Here is a 24,413-nt window from a genome sequence, read left to right as displayed (position 1 = left end):
CTTCTCATGAAACCTAGGATGACAGAGAGCAGAGACTGACACAGACAAGGTCTCATTCACACACACTCTGCCTGTCTCAACATGCTGCTCCACCTATGTAATGTGCGCATGAGTGTGTGTGTGTGTGTGTGTGTTGATTTTCCATGCATCCTAAAGAGCTCTCCTTGTTGGCAGCTGCACTGATGTGTCTACAGCTCCACCCAGGCATGTACCTATATACACACACACACACACACACACTCTAACACACACACACTCACCTGTATAGTTGCCCGCACACCTTTGTTAGACTAACATTGTGAAAACAGGACACGTCTCTAGGTGCTATCATCCCTATTCACAGTCAAATCCTGCAGCCACAGCCGCAACCACTCACACACAAGCACACATACGCACACATGCACGCAGACACACTTGCGCACACACCAGCTGACACACATTCACTCCCACACACTGTTGTTACCCATCTGCAGGAGAAGAAAGGGAGAGATTAGTGGGGGCAACAGAGGGAAGTGAGTGGGTGAGTCTTTTAGGGAAGTGGGATGAGTGCACAATTAGAGGGGCTTTAGACAAGAGTGGAGTGGGCAGAGGACAGGGGGGGAGGGGGAGGGGCACACACTTACCTTTGTGTAAGCATGTGCACCAAAGCACAGGTGTGGTGCACCTGGGAGTCTTGTTCGAGTGTGTGTGTGTGTGTGTGTTTTCACTTTGGTGCACCTGGAGTCATTAGAACAGAAAGTAACCTCAGACTGACCTGTGAAGCATAGATCTCTGACCTGTCTCTATCCATCTCTCTCTCTCGGTTTCTCTCGGTCTCTCTCGAACTCTGTCTCTCTCTCTCTCTCTCTCTCCCTCTCATATTTCACCTGTAGTCCCAGCAGGGTCAGGAAACATCAGGTTCTGTAAACCCTGTACTGTGTCTTGTCTCCCAGGTCCCCAGCTTGTCCCCAGGGCATATGGGATCCAAATCCACTCACAACACTTCCCCATTGTTTTCTGTCCCAGGGCACCTTGGATCTAGACCCAGCAATCTCTCTCTGGTCAAGCACTGCAGGTTCACATACACTGTACATTACTCACTGTAAGTCTTTGCCATGAGCGAGGTTGTCGAGGAATTTTCAAGGCGTTGTCATGGAGACTGGGCGTGAGTGAGCAGATGTGTGACCTGCCGGTGGACCTGTGGTCCGTGATGTCATCCCTTGAGGCTGTGACATCATTTTTGAGGGACGACTGTTTTCCGTTTCTGACAGCGCCCCAGGCCAGGCCAAGATGAGATAGGCAGGACAAGCACTTACACGCTCAAACGTACTGTATCAGATACCGGCTAACACACACACATGCTCACAGCTCATACTGATTTTATTAGAACTTTGGATGGGCCCCACATGCCTAGATATAGCCTTTCCCACTATGCACTCTGAGCAGAGATCTCACATCCCAGAAGGCTTAGCGGGGGACTTGGCTTCTCTTACTAACTGTAATATCTACTACCTCAAATACAAGACCACCTAGAAGATATATTTGTCGATTTCTTTCTTTCTTTTTTTTTTTAAACACTTTTACCGTGGCGAGTCATGTACACTCCCCTCCCTTCTCTGCTCTAACCAGATCATTATGGGATGGATGGACAATTTTTGCATGGATACGGATTTCCTGACAGGGAGAAGTGCCCGAGGGGCCAACCCTGTACCTGAGGAGAGAGAAAGAGATTAACAGATTAACAGAGAGAGAGAGAAAAAGGCTGAGAAAGAGATTAACAGAGAGAGAGAGAGAGAGAGAGAGAGAGAGAGAGAGAGAGAGAGAGAGGTGTGAGAGTGGCAAATAGTGGATTCGAAAAGAGAGGGACAGGAGAGGAAAAGGGGTGAGACAGAGGAGGTGAATGTGTGTGAAAGACAAACAGCTAAACAGAGAAAGAGAAAGAGAAGGAAAATAGAGAGGGAGGGAAAATTACTTTTAGATTTTTTATCCCTAGCTACTGTTAAATCTGGAAACTCTCTCTCACTCCCCGTTCCACATAGTAACCTCCCTTCCCCTCTCTCTCTCTCTCTCTCTCTCTCTCTCTCTCTCTCTCTCTCTCTCTCTCTCTCTCTCTCTCTCTATCCCTCTCCCCCTGCCCGTACCCCCCTCTCACTTCTCTTCCTGCGTTCTTCTAATTTTGTATGACATCACCTCAGACTCTAGGACAAGTCCGATCCAGCAGCACAGAACCCAGCCATGCAACTGGGCCCCACCCCCCTCATGTGTCCGCACTGTCGAACACTGCAGCGTGATTCATGACTTTAATTAGGGGCATGTTTTTCAGTGGGAGGCGGGTTGAGTTCTTTCTAAATGATCGTGAGGCTTCTCGCTCGTGAGTTTTGCAAGATGGTTCAGCTTTTTGTCTGGCGAGGCTTTTAACGATGGTGCCAGGCTGGCTGCTGGATCTGGCGTGTAGAAATAGGTGTGGGGTAATGAGGAAATCACTGTTCGTTCTTGAAAGTTCTGTGACGCTACTAATGAAAGTTATTTAACGGTACTTAAGAAAGATTTGTTGGATCAGATGTTAGTTTATTTCCTCCAGGAACACTATGACACTTATTGAGGGACTCGCTGTTACTTGTAACTGATTTAACTGCTTGTACTCGCTGTGAATGATATTACTGTTGCTTGCTTTCCTTCAGGTACACTCTAGCACTTTCGAGGATCATGTTGTTTAACTGAAATGTGTTTAACTACGTGCTCTTCTGGTTCCACCCATTGGCACTTATTTGCTTTTCACAATGTATGCTTCATGTTTTGGCTATCCGCAATGTTTGGGGCTCGTTGTTATGATCAGTGACCTATGCACTTTTTGTAAAGCTCTCTCTTGAAAGTCGCTTTGGATAAAAGCGTCTGCTAAATGAATAAATGTAAATGTAAGTTCTTGTAAGCTTGTGATAGGAGGATCTCAGTGCAGGTTGTGTATACACAAACAGGAAGTGATAGTGCTGGTCAGAGGAGAGAAGTTTCTAGGCTAAAGTTTGCGTTACTGAAACTCTTCCACTCATCTTTTCTTTATTCTACCCACCTCTCTCTCTCTCTTTCTCTCTCCTCATTATCTCCATTCCTCCAGTTTTTTCTCCTTAATCTCCTTCACTGTCTTTCTTTCTATAGGTTGAGGAGTGAGTGACAGTATGAAAAGAGAAAAATAAGAAGAGAATAAGAGAGAAGGGTGGAAATGGAGTGAGAGGAGGATGAGAGGAAGGGGTGGAGAAGAGGAGGGGTGGCGAGGAGGAGAGGGAGGGTGTTATCTTTAGACAGAGCAGGTTAGTGAGGGTTAGATACAGATCTGACAGCTCAGAGGTCAGGGAGATTCTATCCTCTAAACACAACCTGGCCTGTGCGCTCTCTTAACCTCTCACCTCTCTCAACCCCTGCCCTCTCTTACCCTCACCTTTCCCACACTCCTAACTATCCCACCCCACCTGTTCCCCTTCCTCCTCTCCTCTTCCTTTTCTCTCTGCGTTTCTCCCCTGTCCTCCTCACTCAATTTTCCCACCTTGAGTTACCCCACCTCCGCCCCTCTCTCCTCTCCTCTTTTGCCCCTCCTTCCCTTCTCTCTTCCCTTCTTCTTATACTGTTATCAGTGTGCCAAGTGGGCAAACAAAGAACAATAAGTTAACAATCTGCCAAAAAAACATGCTGCAATAACAAAAGAAGGCAGGATCTCTGGATCTGGAACATTCTATTCTGGATCACTTCTCTGCTTGTTGTGTGTCTGTAGAAATTCAATTTTAGAATGTGACCTTTTCTTCAGAATGTCAGATTCTCAGAGTAGAGGTCAACCTCTCCATTCTCTCCTCCTCCACAGAAATAGAACCACTGGAAGAATCGCCCAAGGCATCATACAATATTCCAGATATAGGCATCCCTCACCCACCTCTATTCTCTCCTATAATTCATTAAAGCTATCTCAAGGCCACTCTCCACTCTCTTCCTTCAATGAGCCTGCTGTCTCTCTTTGTCCTTGGATTGTCTGCTCCTCACTGGCTTGGGGGGAGGGGGCAGACTGCTGACAGAGTGCCGACTCACAGATAAAGAAATGGCTGAAGTAGAATAGAGTACAGTAGAGTACAGTAGAACTTAACATCCTTCCTTCTTTTCTCTGTTTTTCTCAAACTCTCTTTTCTCTCTTCCACTCTCAGTCCTGCTGATGTCACCCTGCCTCACGTTTGCTCTGGCGGTTGTAATTTGAAGGCGAAAGATGACTTCTTATCCCAGCTGTCCATGTGACACCTCGTGGACAAAGTACAGTATTCCGATATGCAAATGTACACGTCTGCACACGTACTTGACACATGCTGTTTTAGTGATGAATAATGAGCCAGTTGTCTGCAGTTAAACAACAGGCTGTCTGTGATCTCTTTGTGTTGGGCAGAGTTAGTCATGTAATGTAAACCTTGTTGTTTACAGTGATGTATCCTAAACACACCTGTGCTTGGAGACTGAAGGGATTGTTCTGGAAACTCTTGACTCATTGTTGACAATAAACACCATGGATTGTCTGCTGATGGGGACTTCCCCTGCACACACACATACACACACTCATATACGTACACACACACATGCACACACATGTCCATACACGCATACACATACATACGTACAATCATAGACACACACACACACATACAGACACAAACACACACACAAACACACACTCCCTTCTTCCTCTGCTTCCCCGGTCGTGTCTGTGTGCTTGTGAGTCTTGCAGGACGTGCCTTCTTGTGGCCTTCTTGTTTGAGACAGGCTGCTCCAAGGTCAAACCACACACACACACGTGCACACATATACATACAACATAACCCACACATACCCACACAAAAATACATGCACACACACTTATTCACACAATACACACACACACCTTTGCTCCTGGCCCACCTTAAGAAAACATCCAGGGCCCCACATAGCTTCTCACCCCCCCTGTTTCTGATCTGTGAACACAGACCTGTTAACAGGGACTGGAGAGAGGACAGGGGAAGGAAGAAGGAGATGGGGTAAAGAGAAGAAAGAGGGGGATGGGAGGGAGAGGAGGAGAGAGTGGTAGGAGAAGGCTGGGGGGGAGAAGGACAGGGAGGAGTCTTGGAGAGGGAGAGAGGCTGAGGTTGGGGTTGGGGCCGGGGCTGGGGCTGAGACTGAGTCTTCCAGAACAAAGACAGAGGAACTACAAGAGAGATGGAGATGGAGGGCTCTGTAATTTATCACCTGTTGCCCTTGGGCGGTCCTGTGTGTGTGTGTGTGTGTGTGTGTGTGTGTGTGTGTGTGTGTGTGTGTGTGTGTGTGTGTGTGTGTGTGTGTGTGTGGTGTGTGTCAGACAGTATTGAAAGGTGATGAATGGAAAAGCAGGAATACAGACATTCCTCATGGAAACCTCAAAGACACTGCTTTGTTTCACTGTTTCCAAAGGAAAAAAGTTGACTAGACTCACAAGCACATGTCTGTAGAATCCCTCAGACGAAATTCCCCACCCCCAATAACAAGTACCTACACCCTCAGACATTGTCAAACATCTACATTAAATACTATAAAAAAGAGAAAATAACCTAGAAAATGTATTTGCGTCAGGTGTCAAGGCAAAACGTCAATATGATCTATCCTATCCTTTCCGAGTAATCTCCTGTGATACGCTGTACTTTGGCCCAGTCTTTGCCTGCCATCGTGTGGACAGTTGCTGCAACTACAACGTAACCGCAGGCGAACGTCATCACGTTTGCTCTGTGTAGGCTGCGTTGAGGACAGGGAAACGGTGTGTCGAAGACATCAGTCGGGGTTTACTAGGCAAGATATCTTTAGAGAATAAAAAAGGAACAGTCAACCCACCTAAGAACGACAAGAAGTCAGCCATCTAAAACAGGGCACTCCAAAGAGGGCCGCCATGTCTGAAACATATGGTAGGTGTTAGCATTCTGACGTTAGCTAACTCAGCTAGCTAGCTAGCTAGTCTTTAAAGCTGCGTCTCAAATAAGCCAACATCACGCCCGGTCAGGAAGGATGTTAGCGGGTAGCTAGACTATAGCATGATGGTGATGGGGATGAACTATTTCTTGAATGTTTCATCAAAATCAAGTTGTTTTGCCACACTGTAAAGTATAGTCTTGTGCTGACTTTTGTTTCCTAAAATTGTAAAATTGGGAGTGAATTCTGAAATGTTGCCAACGCAAAGTTGGCATAGCATATGTTGACATAGCATATGTTTGCGGATATAGTAGGCTACTAACAGGAGGAACTTTCAATATTATCATGCAACAACTTTCACGTTAGTCAACTACATAGGCTATGTCGTCGGATGTGGTGAGAGAACAACATGCAAGTAAGATGTAAAAGTATAGATGATGATAATGTTACATTATTTTTGTAACTATAATTAATAATTATTATTGACAATAGACAGAATCGCTGACTGCTATTCTTATTAAATTAAGTTTTCCAACTGTCAGAAAAAAACACCTTCCTGGTCCAGGTGTCAATACGTGTTATTGTGTGACATTAGTATCAAACACTAAACTGGTTACAGGGATACTGGAGATCCCCTTCAGTATCCTAAATATGAAGGTTGTATTTCTTCAGTGTCTTTATAAAGAACACAATTCAAATGTTTGAAAGCTTCCCATTTTGCCAACATGACAGTAAGCATTACAATAAGTAGTACACCAATCCTTTGTAAACATACCTGGTTCTCATTAGGTAATGAGTGTGCTGTGTGCTTGGTCAATATTTATAACATTTGACACAAACTAATAAGGTGTTTTTAAAACGCCACACATGGCTATAGGGCTGGGAAACCCATAATACTATCCTCTCCTGTTGCACCTCTCTCTCCCTCTCTTTTTCTCCTCCTGTGTCCATGTGTAATGCTATACCTTGTCAGTGCCAGTAGTGGAGCTTACAGTTCTAATGGCTGCTGTAATAGTCTCTCTTTGATCTCGTCCTCCTGTCCCCTCATCATCCTGTCTACCTCCCTGTGTGGACCTCTGGGAGTTCTCTCTACCTCCTACCCCTCTTCCTCTTTCATGCACTTTCTCTTCCTATCTCTCCGTCTCTCTATCTGCCCTGTACTGAGACACTCACACACACATCCACCCACACAATGGCTGATAATGATAATGGCTCTGCTCCAGTGCTAACTGTGAGGTGTTTATCTGGAGAGCAGGTAGACTGAAGGGCAGGTAGATAGACAGGCAGGCAGGCAGGCAGGCAGGCAGAAAGACCGGCACACAGGCATTAAGGTAGGCAAGCAGGTAGTCAGACACACACAGACAGACAGACAGACAGACAGACAGACAGGCAGTAAGGTAGGCAGGCATAGAAATACAGGCAGTCTGTCACCCTAATGAGGGTGTTTATTCCAAAGCTAGGACTTATAGTATCAGCCCTCTGCCTTATCCCAATCCTCACCGCTGTGGCTTGTAGGCCCCCTTCTTCAAAGGCTCTTCTTCTAACCAGACTGTACACTAGATTTTAGGGGTGGGGGGAAAATGTATTTGCATTTGAATCGCGATTCGGTCTTCTAGCGATTCATATCGATTCACAAATGTCTTACTTTTTTTTTTGTAAAATATATATATATTTATTATTATTATTATTATTATTTTATAACAATAAGTTTACTAAACTGCAAAAAAGGTTCAAGGTTTTGATGCACACACTTAACTGCCTATCACAGTCAAATAGAAACAAGTAACACTGAACAGCAAACTGGAATCAAATGTAAGCATATATTGAATCGAAATTTGATCAAAAATCGTGAATCGATTAGATTAAGAATAGATTCGAATTGTGAGGTACCAAAAGATTCCCACCCCTACTAGATTTAAAGGCTCTTCTTCTAACTAAAATGTAGACTAGGTTTCTAAGGTTATTCTCCTAATTAAACTGTAGACTATAGGTTTGTTTCCTAATTTCATGGACTCAGGCCTCAAGATAATCAGAATCAGAATGGGATTTATTCGCCATGAAAGTTTGCACAGACAAGGAATTTGCTTTGGCAGGAAGGTGCATACAATAAACATATACCTAAAATTTAAATATGTGGACTATCTATACTAAGGGTACATAAACTAGCAGTACTAAGTGGGATTAGAATAGAATGTTGCCCAAGTAAACACAGACACACAGGCAGAGACACTGCTGATTGCTCCTCGAGGGTAATTTGTATAGAATAATGCATTTGGCTCTAGCATGTCCATTTTAATTGTCTTTATATATAATACAGAATCAGCCAAACACTGACCCCCACCCACCCACACACACTTCATCAATGCCACGTTGTGTTTGTTCGCTAGCAGGCTGACTCATGGAAGAGACTAGACACATAATGCAAATTACTTCTAGGATCTACTACTCTCTACAGCCCAGCACACGCACACTCTTTCAAAGTTCTCCAGGCTGTGACAGGTTAATGTGAACACGTCAGCAAGCTAATTATTTGTAGCCTTTACACACTGTCTGTAGCCATTAGCCAGCTAGTGTAACTAGGCCAAGTTGTGTGTGTGCTGCCAGCTGTGTGGGACTGTGTTGGTACTGTAAACAACCTAAAGCCCTAAACATCCTATGGTATGATGCAGTTGTAAAGACCAGTATGTTTCTCCCATGACACCTGTGTTGTGTGTGTTTCTTCACCCCTGATCCTTTCAGACTTCCTGTTTAAGTTCCTGGTGATTGGTAGTGCTGGGACAGGGAAGTCCTGCCTCCTGCACCAGTTCATAGAGAACAAGTGTAAGTAGAGCTGCTGACAGTTTTATCAGGCATTCCTCCAAACCGCCATGTTGACATTCTCCTCTGCTATTCATCTCCTCCCCCCTCCTGCCTCCCTCAACCTCTCTTCATTTTCCCTCCCGCTTTCTCTCTCCTATTCTCTCTCTTCCCCCTCTTCACCTACTTCTGTCTCTCCCCCTTGTTTCTCTCCCCATTTGCTCTCTATCCTTTTCCCTCCACCGTCTCCCTCCCTTATCATCTTTCCTCTCTCCTTTCCCCAATCTCCTCCTCTCCCTCCCTCTATTTCCCCCTTTCTCTCCCTGTTTGTCCCTCTCTCTTCCTCCATCCTTCCTCCAGTTAAGCAGGACTCCAACCACACCATCGGGGTAGAGTTTGGTTCCAGGGTGGTCAATGTCGGGGGCAAAACGGTCAAACTGCAGATCTGGGACACTGCCGGACAAGAGCGCTTCAGGTACTCCCATTGACTCGCTTGCGGTCACATGACTTCTGGTCTGCGTTACCATTGGTTAAGTAAGGTAGTTCTTTGTCGTGATTGGCTGACGGTGCTCTCTGTCTCCAGGTCTGTGACACGCAGCTACTACCGAGGGGCAGCAGGAGCCCTTCTTGTCTATGACATCACAAGGTAAGGGACCAATGACAGGCAAGGATCAAGTTCCTCGTAATGCTCGCTGCCCTCTCACACAGACAGGATCAGGAGGAGAAACCTGGATAGAGCAGTTCAGGAGCGTAGGTTGGTTTTCAGATGTGGGAGGGACATCTTTTTTTAAACCTAGGATGCGGCAATTGAATATTTTTTCTTAATAAACAGTGTGTGGAACAGATTTGCCATTTTCAAAAAGTGGGAGGGACATGTCCCATTCATGTATAAAGAAACTTATGCCCAAGTCATAAAACACTTGAATTGCATCTTACTGGCCCTGGTTACTACACACACACACAGACACACACATTATGCAGCTTAGAACATCTCATGGTCCCTGAGAACAGGGAGAAATGATACAGTTGTTGAATCACTCCCTCCATTGTTTTGTCAGCAGAGTGTGTGAGAGAGAGAGTGATAAAGAGTGACAGTGCTGTAATATAAAGGCGTCTCCTGGCAGGAGGCAGAGGGTTGGAAAGATACAGTCCATTACACCCTGTCAACTGACAGAAGGGAGGGAGAGAGGAGGAGGGAGAGAGAGAGTATAGGAGAGAGAGCCTGGCAGCTGAGAGGGGGGAAGGAGGAGAGGGAGAGCCTGCCAGCTGAGAGACAGGAGAATAAATGAGTGGAGGGCAAGAGAACAGAGATGGGGGGAGGAGGGTGGAGAGAGAACAAGGGAGTAAAGAGAGAGGCATAAAGAAACATTCAGCAGTGTTGTGGTATGAGGAGGGGAGGAGGAGGTGTTTGTGTACAGTGGGTGTGTGTTTGTGTTTGTTTGTGGGTGACACCTGTGTGTCCTGTAGCAGGGAGACCTACAATGCCCTGACCAACTGGCTGGCAGACGCCCGTACCCTGGCCAGCCCGAACATCGCCATCATCCTGTGTGGCAACAAGAAGGACCTGGGGGCAGAACGGGAGGTCACCTTCCTGGAGGCCTCCCGCTTCGCCCAGGAGAACGGTGCGCCATCCCCCTCTCCTCCTCTTCCCCTCTCCTCCTCTCCCCCTCTCCTCCTCTCCCCCTCTCCTCCTCTCCCCCTCTCCTCATCTCCCCCTCTCCTCATCTCCTCCTCTCCCCCTCTCCTCCTCCTCTTCCCCTCTCCTCCTCCTCTTCCCCTCTCCTCCTCTCCCCCTCTCCTCCTCTCCCCCTCTCCTCCTCTCCCCCTCTCCTCCTCTCCCCCTCTCCTCCTCCTCTCCCCCTCTCCTCCTCTCCCCCTCTCCTCATCTCCTCCTCTCCCCCTCTCCTCCTCTCCCCCTCTCCTCCTCTCCCCCTCTCCTCCTCTCCCCCTCTCCTCCTCTCCTCCTCTCCCCCTCTCCTCCTCTCCCCCTCTCCTCCTCCTCTCCCCCTCTCCCCCTCTCCTCCTCCTCTCCTCCTCTCCTCCTCTCCCCCTCTCCTTCTTCACCACTACTCTCTTCCTCTTTTCCGTTCTCCACCCTTATTCTTTCTCCTCTCCCATCTCCCTCCACCTCCCCTCTCCTACTTCCCTTTCTTCTTCCCACTCCTCCTCCTCCCTCTCTTTCTCCTCTTCTCTTCCCTCCTTTCTTACCTTGTCAGACTGACTGAAAGACTGTTTTTGTCTTTCTGAATGACGACATACTGCAGGAAAGTCTGACTGACTGAACATCTTTGACTGGTTGGCTGGCTGACAGTATCATTGTGTGTGTCTAACTAAGTGACTGACTAACTTACTGAGTATCTGACTGGCTGAGTGACGGGCTGACCAATTGACTGGCTGGCTAATTGATTGATTGGCTGACTGATTGATTGGCTGATTGGCTGACTGACTGATTGAATGACTAAGTGAGTGACTGTGTCTGGCTGACTGTTTCCCCCAGAGCTGATGTTCCTGGAGACCAGCGCTCTGACCGGAGAGAACGTAGAGGAGGGCTTCCTCAAGTGTGCCCGCACCATCCTCACCAAGATAGAGTCAGGTGTGTGTTTGTGTGTGTGTGTGACCAAGCAAGCAAGCGTGTATGAGCATGTGAGTGCGTATAACCTTGTGTCATGTACATCAATGGAATGAACAGCTGCGTGTGTGTGTGTTGGGACGGCCTCTCTTAACCCCCCGCCCCCCCCCTTCCCCCAGGCGAGCTGGACCCAGAGAGGATGGGTTCAGGGATCCAGTATGGAGATGCCTCTCTCAGGCAGCTCAGACAGCCCAGAGGCTCGGCCCCACAGAGCAAGCTTCAGTGCAGCTGCTAGGATGCCCCCGGCGCCCCCTACTGGTCAGTTCTAAGTAGCTTACATGAGCATGCAGTGCGCCCAGACCATGTCCTTTAACCCTAACCATGTTGTTGATGAGGTGGAGGAAAGAGCTTCTGTTAGTGTGAGCTGACCGATACTCCAGGTTTCTGATTGGTTGATTCTGATGCCAGGGTTTGTAATGTTTTCATTCCTGTCTTCTTTCTAATTCTTTCCTTTTTCCTCTTTGCCTTTTCCCCCACTTAATTCGATCTCTTCAGTTTTGAGTGTGTTTGGGTGCTTAAGCCTCCCCCCTCCCCCCCTTCTTCTTCTCTTCACCCCTCTTGCTTCTCCTGGCTCTCCTTCCGCCCACTCCTCCTCCTCCTCCCCACCCCCCTACCCCTCTTCTCCTATTCCTTGTGGTGGAGCACCTGGACCAGTCATCATGGAGACTACCTCCGACCGCTGAGCTTTGGTGAGACAGCACTACCTGTCTGAGGAGGACATCTTAGGGTTGATCTGGACCCAGTGACATGGCCCGGGAAACCCCACAGTGCGAACTGTGCCTGGGGGAGAGAGATCAGGGTCAAGGGTCATGTGTAGGGCCACTGTCCTGTTTTTAAGCCTCGCCCTTGTTTTTATCAACACACACACCATCATCCTTACCATTCTCATGTCCAGCTGAATGTCAGATATAGAGGGTCATTTGTTTTTTCTTCAACATTTCTTTTTGTTTATAAACAACTGTAACTGCATGTTGCCTTGAAAACACCACAGGGACAACCAAATATACTAGTTGTATATGGTGACAACCCAGCCATTTAACTAACTTCGCCAAGGCGACTAAATAATTAGATTTCACCATGGTAACTGAATCCTTTGATTTGCACTGAGCACCTCTGTCTAACTTCTCCCATCCCCACTGTGATGATAACCAGACCTGAATTGACCCTCACCTCGTTGGCTGTCTTGCCACTTTCTGATCCAAACACAAACAAGCCGATTGGTTTAACCAATTGAATGGCCGTTGGGAACTGACGACTCTTTATTCAATGATCTCTTCATTGGTGATTCTCTCTGGTCTGGTTGGTCTATGAGCAGGTGGGAGGTGGGCTTAGTAGGAGGAAGGAGACCAGGTTTATCCTATCATAATGGCCCAAATGTCTAAAAGGACAAGCTTCCTAAACATTGTCCCTTAAGATGTATTTGTAGTTGAGTCCAAATTGAGGACTATGTTTCAAGGTTTGTTGAATGCACTATGGAGAAAGCCTTATTAGAGAAAGTATACGTGGCTTTGTGGATGTACTGTACACTGTTTCCTGCATGGAACAACCTGTACTCACACCAACCTCATATCATATACCACAAATTGAGGTGCATTTGATTTACTTTCCCAGTAATCAGACCAATGGAACGGTTGCATCAGGCTCCAGCCAAGAGGTAAATCAAATGCACCTCCAGGTTCTTGGCTGCCTGGCTCCTCCAGGTACTTTGTTAAGGTATGAGTGATATTTAAACATGACACATTTAATTGTGACATCAATCAGAGACCATTTTATACTTTTGCTTTTTGTTGTTTTTAAACGTCAATTCTTTTCGCGATTCTTTTACGTCTCTGTTCCTTAACTGCAAGTGCACTTTTCATTTGAGGCGTTGAGTTTATATACTTTTACTATACAACTGTACAAATTTATATTGATTGAAATGATCTATGTAACTTTAATTAGCAAAGGTGGGGTCATTCCTTACTAAAGAACAACTGAGATTTCCTCCTCATCCTGCGCCTGGTTGTCTCTTAGTGATGACATCACTCCCACAGCTCACCCCTCTGTTGTCTGTTCATGAACCCTGCTTGACTCATCGTTCCACTCAGTCTTAAAGCCTTCAAATGTGCCGCGCGGAGGCTGTCTCCTCTCAGCCAGCAATACAAGTCCTCAGTAATCATGGCTGATGTTGAAAGCAAAAAGCTTACATTGTTGCTGTTTGTTTATTTCAATTCAGAAAAGCTATTTTATCTCCACTTGAGAGGTTTCTTAACAATACCCAGTACATGCATTGATTCTGTCTTATCTGGGAAGCTTTCTAAGCACTGGAGTGGCTGTGATGATAGATTGATCTTGTTTTTGTCTGAACCCCACCCCTCCTCCCCCTATTCAGAAACTCAGTTGTTGCTTAGTAACCAGTATGATTTAACTGCCTTCAAAACTACTGTACATTTGGAGTGAATCTGTGCTGTAAATAAAATGTGTTCCCCATTGATATGAAAGGATTATGGATTAAACTTTCTTGCCCTGTTTTTTTGTTAAGTATTTTGTTTTGTTTAAATCCCATCTGCTGCTGCTGCTATTCGTTTTCTGCGTGTCGTGATCACTCACTGCTCTCCTGAGTCTTGTTTAACAAAGTTTCTTTACTCGTTTCCAGTTTATACACACATTGTAGTAAAACAATGGTGCACCAATGACAGAAACAAGACTGTCATTCTTAGCCAATGTACTTGGTTTATATCAATGGGAGCAGAATGGGTAAGTAGTTATTCAATCAGTTAAGTATAGTATCAGTAAGTGATGCTACAGCACACTTCCTGTAGGTCCAATATTAGTGTAACAAAGGTCTTATTAGGTCTATTCTCTACTAGGACCATTATGAGTCCAACTATTTTATCTAGCTTCCACTGTCCATGGACTTACATTACTTCCTGTAGTCTTTCTACTTCCATAGTCCTTAACCAGTAACCCAATACAGAGTCCAGACAGCTGGATGGGGCAGGGCAGTATATCACAGACCACATCTGTTATGTACAGCTCTGAGGGTGTAATGGTCAGATGTAATGTCCATGGGTCAATGCAGTAACAGCAGGGGAGGGTTAATGCAGCATAAGTGGATATATTGATCATCTTATTTATGTCCTGTAGGCTGGGAGAATTACCTCATTGGTGAGTGGAATAGTGGGCTTCTGGTGGGAGCTATGCTGCTTCACCACCACCAGATGGTCCTATGGGACCACACAATCTTATGAAAACTGCCTTCCATTTAACCCTCGTGCTGCCTTCGGGTCACATGACCCAAAGGTTCATAACGAACCATCGTTGTGTTTACCCAATTTTACCCAATACAAAAACAAATTAAAATAATTTTCTTTTAACCTTTGCAATGTGGGGGGTCTGAGACAGCCCAACGGTTAAAAGAAAATGCTTCACTTTGTCTTTGTATGCGGTAAATCTGTCGCAATACGACGGTGGGTCACAATGACTGATGGGTCAGAATGACCCGAAGATAACACAAGGGTTAAATAAAGTCAGGTGGATTTAACAACAAAAAGTATTGACATAGAACATCAAAACGTGTAACAAACTTCAGGTCTTTAAAACAATTTTAGTATTTCATGTTAGTTTTTTTATATACATCGACTGGAATACACAAGAGCATGGCCGGTTGACCAACAGGACAATGAAACACCTAAACACCTCATTACCTAACTGACTCAAGGGGCGGGGACAGCAGTACATCTCTTACTACAGCCGAATAAAAAAAATTACATACAGACAATATAATCACATGAAAAATGTGAAGGTGAATGTCGGAGGTTGAAGGATGATGGAGAGGGTGGGAAGCAGACTATAGTGTCTTTGTAGAATGGATCCTATCAATCTTTCCTTTAAGAAATCACTAATCTTATGAGGGCTGCATCGGTCAAATCTGTGCATGGAAGCAAACACACCAATCCAACCTCATTAGATCAGATGTTGCCTCAAGGAAATAATATAAGAAAGGACACATTTTAGGGTTGTAAAAAGAATGACAACCCTTCCCAGAGTAGTGGTCATTCATTAAGCCACTGGTCAGTAAAGACACCTCAGCTCATACTGGTATGAGAAACTGGGAGGGTTTGAAATGGAATCATTTCCAGCCTGAATGCATTTGTACTTGACCACAGGACATTGGGCAGGAGGGTGGGGCTTAGAGGTTTGGAATGGGCAGCACTCAAGTTTCAAACACACATAAGATACACTGTATACATACCATACACCATACAAAAACTAAACCGCACAGTACTGCCTTATTACCTCAAATATATCGCTATATATTTCCATTGACTGGGATTTCTATTTGGTTTTGTGTTGTCCATCACTCAGTCTATGTTGAGATTACTGGGGTGTGTATTTGAATTGAAATTATATCTAGGTGTAGCTAACAAGCACCATATGCAGTCACCGGGATCAGACAGATCTGATGCTTGAGATGAGTGACTTCAATGAAAAGATTGCACTTCAGGGACCCTTTATTTTCTTGGTCCTACGTAATACATATCAAGGGTGCCTAACGTATTATATCATATTGGATATAGGACAGAACCACATAAGATACATAATCAACACAGTCTTGTACATCAATATCATGTCAAACAAAATTTGAACCACGTTTCATATTCACAGGGGAGTGATACACTAAGACTCAAATACCCAGAATGCCCTCCTCAAGGATCTACTTGTCAGAGCAACCCCTTTTACTCTGATGGAGGTCTTCAACAGGTTCTCAGCAGACTGCAGTGAAAGCTGTGGTAATCCCAGACAAACACAAAGTTCTTTTTCATGGTGCTTGTTAGCTACACGAGTAGTGACACTTAAGGAAGAAAAAAGGGGGGATGGTTGCCAGATTGGTGCACTGTTTTCACAGTCTCCACCAATGAAGACTAACCCAGTAACAGCAGAACTGGCAGCCCAGGACGGATGGACTGTCTGGCTGACTGAGCTGAACCAGAGCTCTGCTGGAGAAGCAGAAGGGGAGGGGGAGCTTAGGGACAGGAAGTGGAGGTGATGGATGGAGAAGGTGATGAAGGGTGTGAAGGTGGAGGGAAAACGGAGGTGTTCTCTACTCTAGAGACTGGAGCATCAGCAGTTGCTTGAGGACCTTTGTCTGGCTGGTCTCTCTGATCTCTCCTGCTAGGAACATCTCATCCACCACTGTGTACACCTGGAGAGAGAGAGGGGAGGGCAAGAGAGCAGAGAAAGAGACCAAAGAGAGACAAGAAAAGAGTTGGATGTGGAGAGAGCAGAAAGAGAACAGATCATTGATATTTGGACAAGTTATGTCACGTTATGAGGGTTATAGCACAGAATGATAAAGAAGAGTGAGATAGGTTAGGAGAAAACAGTTCTAAAGAGGAACGCACTTCTAACATCTTTTCCCTGGCTTGGTAAACTCATTTTTCTTTCGTCAGTGAACTTTTCCTCTCTTCTCCTTCCTCTGAGAATCTCCATCTGTCACCTTGCGCGCTAACTTGCAACGTGGGCGACATGTCTAAGGTTGAGATGGGGGGGAGATCTTAACGAGCATGTAAAGGATAATTATCATACTTGATGTTACAGGGACAGCAATCAGAAAGTTAATTACCTTCAGCTTCTTTTCAGTGAGATAGGTGTACGTGTGTGCAAGCTTGTGTGTGCACGTGCGTGTGTGCGTCAATTTGAGGTGGGTGAACGTAATTTACTTTATTGTTGTGATTATGCATCATGTACCAGTTGCCATGGTGTCACCACTTTGACTAAATGAAAGAAAATATATTATGTTCGCCACCTCCTCCTCCCTCACATACCTCATTTCACCTCTCAGCTTTTCTCCTCCCTGTTCTAAATATAGCTGTTGGAGATGTTGTGCTATGTTAGATTTACGGTTGTTTTCCACCAGGGAGAGAGGGAGGCTTCCATTCCTACCTTGTAGAAGTTGAACACCAGGTCCAGCTCGCACACGTTGTGGAAGTACTCGTTCAGCACCTGGAACCCAGTAGAAGACATCTTCACCTATAATGCCCTTCTGAAGGTCCCCATCCTGACACACCCCTCCACTGAGCCTGGAACCCCCAGCACAGAGCTCCACCCCCTTCATCTTCATCTTAGGCAAGCTCCTCTGGTTGTCTAAGCTTCTAGTTTCTGTGTGTGTGTACTGCATGTATGTGTTAGTGTGTGTGTGTGTGTGTGTGTGTTTGTGCGTGCTAGTGTGTGTATGCATGCATGTCCTACCTCAACAAAGTTGTGAATGCCTTCCAGGTACGCCAGGTTGTTGTCAGTCACGTCCACACAGATGCAGAAGTACAGACCTGCGTAGCGCCTGTAGATGATCTTGAAGTTTCTGAACTGTGGAGACGATGCAACACAAAACACGTCTGCTCAACATGAAATCTGATCCGTGTGAAAGGATGAAGAGTCTACACCCAGACCTGTGCCCTCAGAATCAGAGCTGCAGAACCAAAGGCAAGCCAATAACAGTGCCATGTTTGTAAATGTCAGCCGGAGACATGGACCTTTTCACCTTTCACACAGTGATCCCATAATGTGTGTGTGCTAGTTGTCAATATAACAAGACTGAAAACCCAGGGTTTTTCATCACAAAGTCACAATTGTGGAATATAAAGTTTGTACAAACCTCCACAAAGTTGGTGTGTTTGGCATCACGGACCGTGACCACGGCGTGGACCTCCTCGATGAGCTTCTGCTTCTCGTCGTCATCAAACTGCATGTACCACTTCGCCAGCCGGGTCTTCCCTGCTCGGTTCTGGATCAGGATGAAGCGGATCTGGGGTAGGAGAAGGACATGGGAGAGGGATGAAGAGAATATCAGGCATATGTGGAGAATGATGAGGGTGGAAAGGTGGAGGAAAGAGGTGGAGAAGGAAGGGTGGGGGGAGGAAGGGGAGGAGGAGGAAGGGGGGGAGGAGGAAGGGGGGGGGAGGAGGAAGTGGGGTGTGGAGACAGACATTTTAAGGAAGACCTGAGAGTTACAGATGCTCTTGAGAACACTGGGTCTCCACATTCTACAAAATAGGACATGGCTGACTAGTACAGTTAGCTAACGGATTACCAACAGTACCTCAGTTCCCTCTTGATATGCAATTCCATCATCTGTTTCCTGTACATAGCAATATCACAACTTATGTAATCTAGTTAGCTAAAACAAATTTACAAGTATTTGATTGCAACAGTAGCTATCTCTTTGGTACTGAATTTGAAGTTTGTTGAGCCTGATTAGTACTGTAGCAGCCTTACCGCACCCTGGTGTCCGAAGCAAGAAGACACGTAACTATGTATGAAGAGCTACACATACGACATTCATTCACTCAAAATAACTGACATGTTCTTGAATTAAATCGTATTCCAAGTTGCTCAATTACCTTTTCTTTTCAATGAATGAACGATGACAGCTAGCGTAGCGGCTAACATGAAACAGCTAGCTAGCTAACCAGGATGCTAGGTGAACTAGTGGAATTTGACAAAAATAATTAACATAACTGACAAAACTGCAAACATACCATTTTGTTTTCCAAAGAGCAGGTGATTTCAGCTATATATATTCCCTTTGTGTGGCACGTTTTATGTTTTCTTTACATGTATTTTGCAATAATAGGCCTATTTAATCGACAGCTTGTCCGCTGTTCTTTCCTGGCAGCTAGGCTCTCATTTCAGGTTGAGTTATTCACGTTTTCAAAATAAAGGTCCTGACAGAAACAACTCGCCTACTTGTTTTATTCTAACGTGAGTAATAAACTTTCTATTCCCAATATAGTGGGGAAACATTTACAATAACATAATTAACAATATTAAATGTTATCTTTGCCAGAGTTTACTCCAATCTACCACATTTTGGACATGCTCAGGTGGCTATTTTACAGCTTGTTTGTAATACTAATTACCTACTCATTTTGAATAGAAAAATAAAACTGTAGTAGTATGCAATCTTAACGCTGGTGTGACTTTTTGTAATATCAAGAAATCTTTCAATTCGAACCTAATTCACAACTTCTGGCACATTTCAAGTTATACTTTTATTTCAAAGGCGAATTTGCTCAACCAATGACACGGTCTCCAAGATAGGACGCAAGTGATTGTGGGACATTTAGTTTGAATCTTCTTTCAAAACATTACCATTCCTTGTATTTCACTACAACAACCAGAATTGGTATTAGAATTTGTGGTCGATCACATGAACGCCTTTCTCAAGCCTAAAAATATAATTTCAATTATATCGGTTAAAAGTTAGAAACATAAAAAATAAAGTTTATACATCGATTATAACCCACCCATTAATTTTTATTCTTTAAAAAAAATCTATCCATACTCATATTTGGCTGCTGGTAACAGTAGATTACTGTAGGCTCCATCCTTCTTCAAGTCTGTATGCTATTTATTGCAACAGCCTCTGCTCTCTCTTCAGAAGTGCCAGGAAAACTTATATAAAACAACTATGATCAGCAGAAACAAAACCCCATCGTCATACAACACACATTATATCTCTGAGTAAGTTGGACAATGCAGATCTGCCTCAGAACATTGTCCAGACAGCTTCTTTCTGCTCTGATCCAGGCTGGACGACTGTTTGGGGAAGCACAAAGGGGGAGGGGAGGGAAATTAGGTTGGGGGAGGGGGGTAGAGAAGGGGGAAAAGATGATAGGGGAAGGGGAGGGGGGAGGTAGGGTAGAGAATGAAGAGTACAGGGGGGATGCAAGGAGGGGAGAGGCAGAAGGGGGAGGAACAACGGTGGGAGGCAGAAAGAGGGGGAGGCAGGGGTGGAAGGGGGGGCAGTGATTGTCAGGGATTGCACAACAGTGAGTGGGAGGAATGTACTCGCCCCTGGGACCCAGAAATATTTCAGCTGCAGACAGAGTTGAGGTGGAATAGAGAGAGCAAGAGAAAATAGGAGGAAACCGAGCAGAAAACAGCTCTCCTTGCTCTCTCTCTCTTTCTCTCTCCCCCTTGTTTCACTTTTGTAATGTAGTTTGCTTTGCTGCACTGTTTCCATAAGTCCAACAGAGTTTATAGTCCTTCCTCACTAAACAAACAATGCATAAACCAAACTGGCTGATGACTAGCCTGAATATCTGTACAGAGTCTGGAGACCATGACAAGCTAGAATACAAGGCCTCCAGAGTGTCTCTAGGTTACTGGAGCCTGTGGTCGCCCACTATGCCACAGGCCCTGAAGGACCTGAAACGAAGGAAATTGAAACTTGAACTCTGACCCTTGCTTATCTTGTTCTGTGTGATTGAGGTCATGCAAATATTGTTGACAATCGACAGACTAATGTGATTGGACAGGAGCCTGCTGTGGACTCATGAAAGAAGAGCGAAGGCACCCTGTACCTTGAACCCAGACTATCTGTTCCAGTGGTGCTGCATTCTGGCTGAGGACAGAGAGACATAGATAGATAGATTGAGAGAGAGAGAGAGAGAGAGAGAGAGAGAGAGAGAGAGAGGGGGGGGGGGGAGCTAGAGTGGTGGAGTGTATAACAGCATTTAGAATGTGTAATGTTCACAGTTTTCAAGCATGTTTTCATGGAACAATGTTTTCCGTTCCAAATGAGGAGATTAGGTTATACAGCGCCGCTAGCTGCCATGTTGTTTTGTGTGGCCTTTTGAAAAGATTTGATGGTGGACAAAACTGAACATAGGAACATTTAGTCACAGCCGGATTGATGTGGCATGTAGACAGAGAAGGTCAAGGGAGAAGTGAGTGAGAGAGAGAGAGAGAGAGAGAGAGAGAGAGAGAGAGAGAGAGAGAGAGAGAGAGAGAGAGAGAGAGAGAGAGAGAGAGAGAGGGAGAGAGAGAGGAGAGAGAGGGAGCGAGAGAGAGGAGAGAGAGCAAATGAGTGAATGATTGAGTGAGAGAAAACAAATAATAAGCAATCTAGAGATTCCATGCATGACAACGTCCCTAAGCCACTAAACATCTGAGTTGTTACACGACTATCCAGTACCATTTAGACAGTTCTCTGACCATACCAACTTTAGTTGACCCACACAGTCTCCATATTGGAAATATCTGTCAGAATTATGACATTTCTGACAACAGTTTAATGTTTTTTTTTTTTTTTTTACAATGATGGCTATGTGCTTTCATGGTACGTGACACCCTGCAAAGGCCTCGTTGTCAACACCAGTACTTCCTGATTGAACTTGATTAATACATGGAGCAACAGCTCAACAGCCAGGTGCTGGAGTGCCTGGCTGGAGTTAGGGCCTAGAATAACCTTTGAGAACATTGATTTTTTGTTGGTGAGAAGTGAGAGTCGTTTCATTCTCTTCCCTGATTTCCCTATCTGTTAGAATGAGATATAGTGGATATTGGAAGCAGGAATGTCAGACCACACCACGCACGCTTGCCCACACACAAACAATACATATGATGCTGTCTTTTGTGAGTAGGCTAACACAAATCAACAGCCAATGATTTTAACTACTTCAAGAGGAAAATTAGTTGCTGTTAAAACAGAAAACGGTTTGTTTTGCTCTATAAAATATAAGATCATAATAGCAGGCCTACTTGAATACAAAAATAAACAGGGATTCTGTTTCCAACTGGTTATGGAGTATTGGCGCTTTCACAAAAGTGTATTATAAAATAACAAAACGCGATACAATGAACAAGTAGCCAAGAAGCAATTAAATCTTAATTGTGTTTGTGTGCGTGTTTGTTGTAATTGTGTTCCTGCGCCACTGGGCGAGACTATACTGCCGTTCAGCTCGCTCTCCCTCTCGCTCTCGCTCTCTCTTTTGCTCACTATTCTCTCTGAATAGGAGGAGAGGCAAGATTCGGGAGAGGTCCGCCATTATTGGGAAGCTGGGGAAAAAAATACACTTACAGTATACACCGTCACATATTCGGGCAGCGTGTAAATTGATACTGTCAAACGAAACAATTTACTAGTTGCTTTGAGATTCAGAGCACTCGCTCGCGATGTCGGACTGATACTGGAATCCAGTCAGGGCAGCGCTGTGTTTTGGACACAACAAAGGAAATAATAATTGGACTAAACAACGTGGTGAACCAAGGGAAGACACAGCGAAACAAGCCTATCCAACGCCCCCTCTTCCCTTTCAAGAAAATATAGCGGACGAGAGGTTGAATTAGTAGTCTAGGCTACAGAATCTTTGTCGTTCTAATTTGGTTGTTTTTGTCTCCTCGAGGTCAGGACCAGGAACAGGAATGCTTACAGTCCTGAAAACTTCACACCAGTGAAAATGAAGACTTGATTTTAAAGGACACAATAAGTACTATACGCGTTGACCTAAAGGGAATCGACATGTATGTGACTGTTGCACGTTTTCTTCCTTCTTTTTATTGATAAAATCCTTGCGCCGGTTGAAGAATCTAGTCGGCGAAACACTGAGACCATAACAGAGAAAGGAGTGAACGGGAGAGAGGAAAGCTATGGTATGTTTCAGTCATTTGCCCTGAATTTTACACTGAATTTAACGCTAAAAAACTTACGCACAACAATGTCTACAGCCGACATTTCTGTTTTACATTAAAATGTTATAGCCCAGATAAAAATAAAAAAAACTAACTGGCTTGGAGCGGTGGGGTCATAAAAAGTAAATCTCTTTTGAGGCAAGAAAAAAATGTGCAGAAAAACGGGTCTGCGAACGATCTGGTGTGGACTGGGCTTGTCAGGCCTTCTCAAGCTGTTCTTGTTTTGGAGATTTTCCCTATTAATGTCAGAGGGGAAATCTCTAAATATTTTAGATTAAATAAAGGGAATAGACGTGTGATGGTAATCTCAGGAAGTCTAGGGATCATGCGTGTACTTCTGTAGGCAATTATCTTCTTGATGATTTTCAAGCACATGTGAATGATGAACACTATAGGGAGCTTTTACATGTATCTAGTCATGACATGGGCGATGACGCTGTGTCGACTTGCCGTGTGTTAATATGCGTTGGGCCAAGATTCTTTGTGAAAATCAGTACAAATCGTCTCTCACCGGGTAGCGTTGCATTAGACAAGGCAGCTGCTGTCATTCTCCCCCCGGAGGAACCGGGTGGGCGGGTGTGGGGAGGCCACGGCCCATGGCGGGGCTGCCTCTGGGCGCAGTGGCTTTCTTCTGACTGCGTACTAGGAAGGGCGATCGTATATGTAACCAGCAACGTTATGTCAGTGGATAGTTTCCAGTACGTTGTCACTATGCTCTATCTCATATAGGCTACCCAACATTCACTCCCATGACTTGCTTCAGTTTTGAAGCACTTTCATATAGCCTAGGCTAGCCTGTACAAACAGGTGAAAGCGAATAGAAAATAAAACTTGTTAGCGTCAGAGTAATGTGTGTAGTAAATTCATTTTCCGTGTTTTGGGATTAGGCTACTATTGCCTAATGTTGCAAGTTATAGCGTCATCATTTGACCAAGATTGATTTATCAGATCAAATCACGCAATTACGTAACGTGGACTGACAGACTTCCCCATTCTAATGTTGGGTTGTATGTGGTGCCTGGCCCCGCCGGTGAATGGATTTTGCTGAGTGAGATTGCGGAGTCCGCATAAAGGCCCCTCCTAGTTCACATTTTTCATAGGCTTCATTTCGCCCATAGAGAACTGATCGTATGAGTTCCAACGACGTAAATGTGTTGTGACTTGTTGACAAACGGCCATGGGTTGTTTGCGTTCCTGTACTCCGCTGCCCTGTCAATAATTGTCCCCGTCCCTCTTCTCTCTTGTCGGTTGACTGGACTCGTGCAACAGTAGGCTAGGCTAAGTTTGAAAATATATGTTCACGTTTTAAGAATGCTTGTATCAGTCAGGTGTTAAATATACTGTCAGACCTAGTTTAGTGTGATGTTTTTTCAGCCGTGTTTGTTATTAAGGGGATTTCACTCGTTTTAATAAATAGTCCGGTGGCTATGTGTTACACAGCGCTGTGGCTTGGAGGAATGTGGTGACCACGGGTAATTGACTTGAAACGAGTCCACGTTCCACGGCTAAGGTCACTCAGTCAAAAGTTTATAAAACTAGGAATTCACTCCTTACCATCTCTCTCTCGGTCTCTGTCTCTCTTTTGGTCTCTCTTTCACTTTACGCCTAGAGGCTAGTT

At 45.0% G+C, this 24,413-nt stretch overlaps 3 protein-coding genes across 4 annotated transcripts in view; 2 read left to right on the top strand and 1 right to left on the bottom strand.

Moving 5' to 3' along the window:
• Window positions 1-5,731: 5,731 nt before the first annotated feature.
• On the top strand, window positions 5,732-13,851 carry rab4b (RAB4B, member RAS oncogene family). The gene is made up of 8 exons (XM_062472606.1): window positions 5,732-5,912; window positions 8,656-8,736; window positions 9,073-9,187; window positions 9,296-9,358; window positions 10,180-10,334; window positions 11,210-11,305; window positions 11,461-11,599; window positions 11,837-13,851. Exons 1-7 carry the CDS (start codon window positions 5,897-5,899, stop codon window positions 11,574-11,576), a joined length of 642 nt encoding a protein of 213 aa, XP_062328590.1. The 5' UTR covers window positions 5,732-5,896; the 3' UTR covers window positions 11,577-11,599; window positions 11,837-13,851.
• Window positions 13,852-14,892: 1,041 nt separating this feature from the next.
• ap2s1 (adaptor related protein complex 2 subunit sigma 1) lies at window positions 14,893-19,026 on the bottom strand. The gene is made up of 5 exons (XM_062473100.1): window positions 18,859-19,026; window positions 17,976-18,125; window positions 17,573-17,686; window positions 17,267-17,326; window positions 14,893-16,526 (listed from the first exon to the last, which is right to left on the bottom strand). The coding sequence occupies exons 1-5, from the start codon at window positions 18,859-18,861 to the stop codon at window positions 16,425-16,427; spliced, it is 429 nt and encodes a 142-aa protein (XP_062329084.1). The 5' UTR covers window positions 18,862-19,026; the 3' UTR covers window positions 14,893-16,424.
• A 3,047-nt stretch (window positions 19,027-22,073) lies between these two features.
• Window positions 22,074-24,413, top strand: part of arhgap35a (Rho GTPase activating protein 35a) — a 32,452-nt gene continuing 30,112 nt past the window's right edge. The window contains exon 1 of one of the 2 annotated variants that reach the window (XM_062472601.1): window positions 22,074-22,756. The gene's annotated coding sequence lies outside the window, so the exon portion shown is untranslated. The remainder of the gene's footprint in view (window positions 22,757-24,413) is intronic. The other variant, XM_062472600.1, reaches the window with a different exon arrangement.

This window comes from Osmerus eperlanus, chromosome 11 (assembly GCF_963692335.1).
Source record: "Osmerus eperlanus chromosome 11, fOsmEpe2.1, whole genome shotgun sequence".
Classification (NCBI taxonomy): Eukaryota; Metazoa; Chordata; class Actinopteri; order Osmeriformes; family Osmeridae; genus Osmerus; species Osmerus eperlanus.
This window is presented reverse-complemented; position numbering and strand designations above follow the sequence as displayed.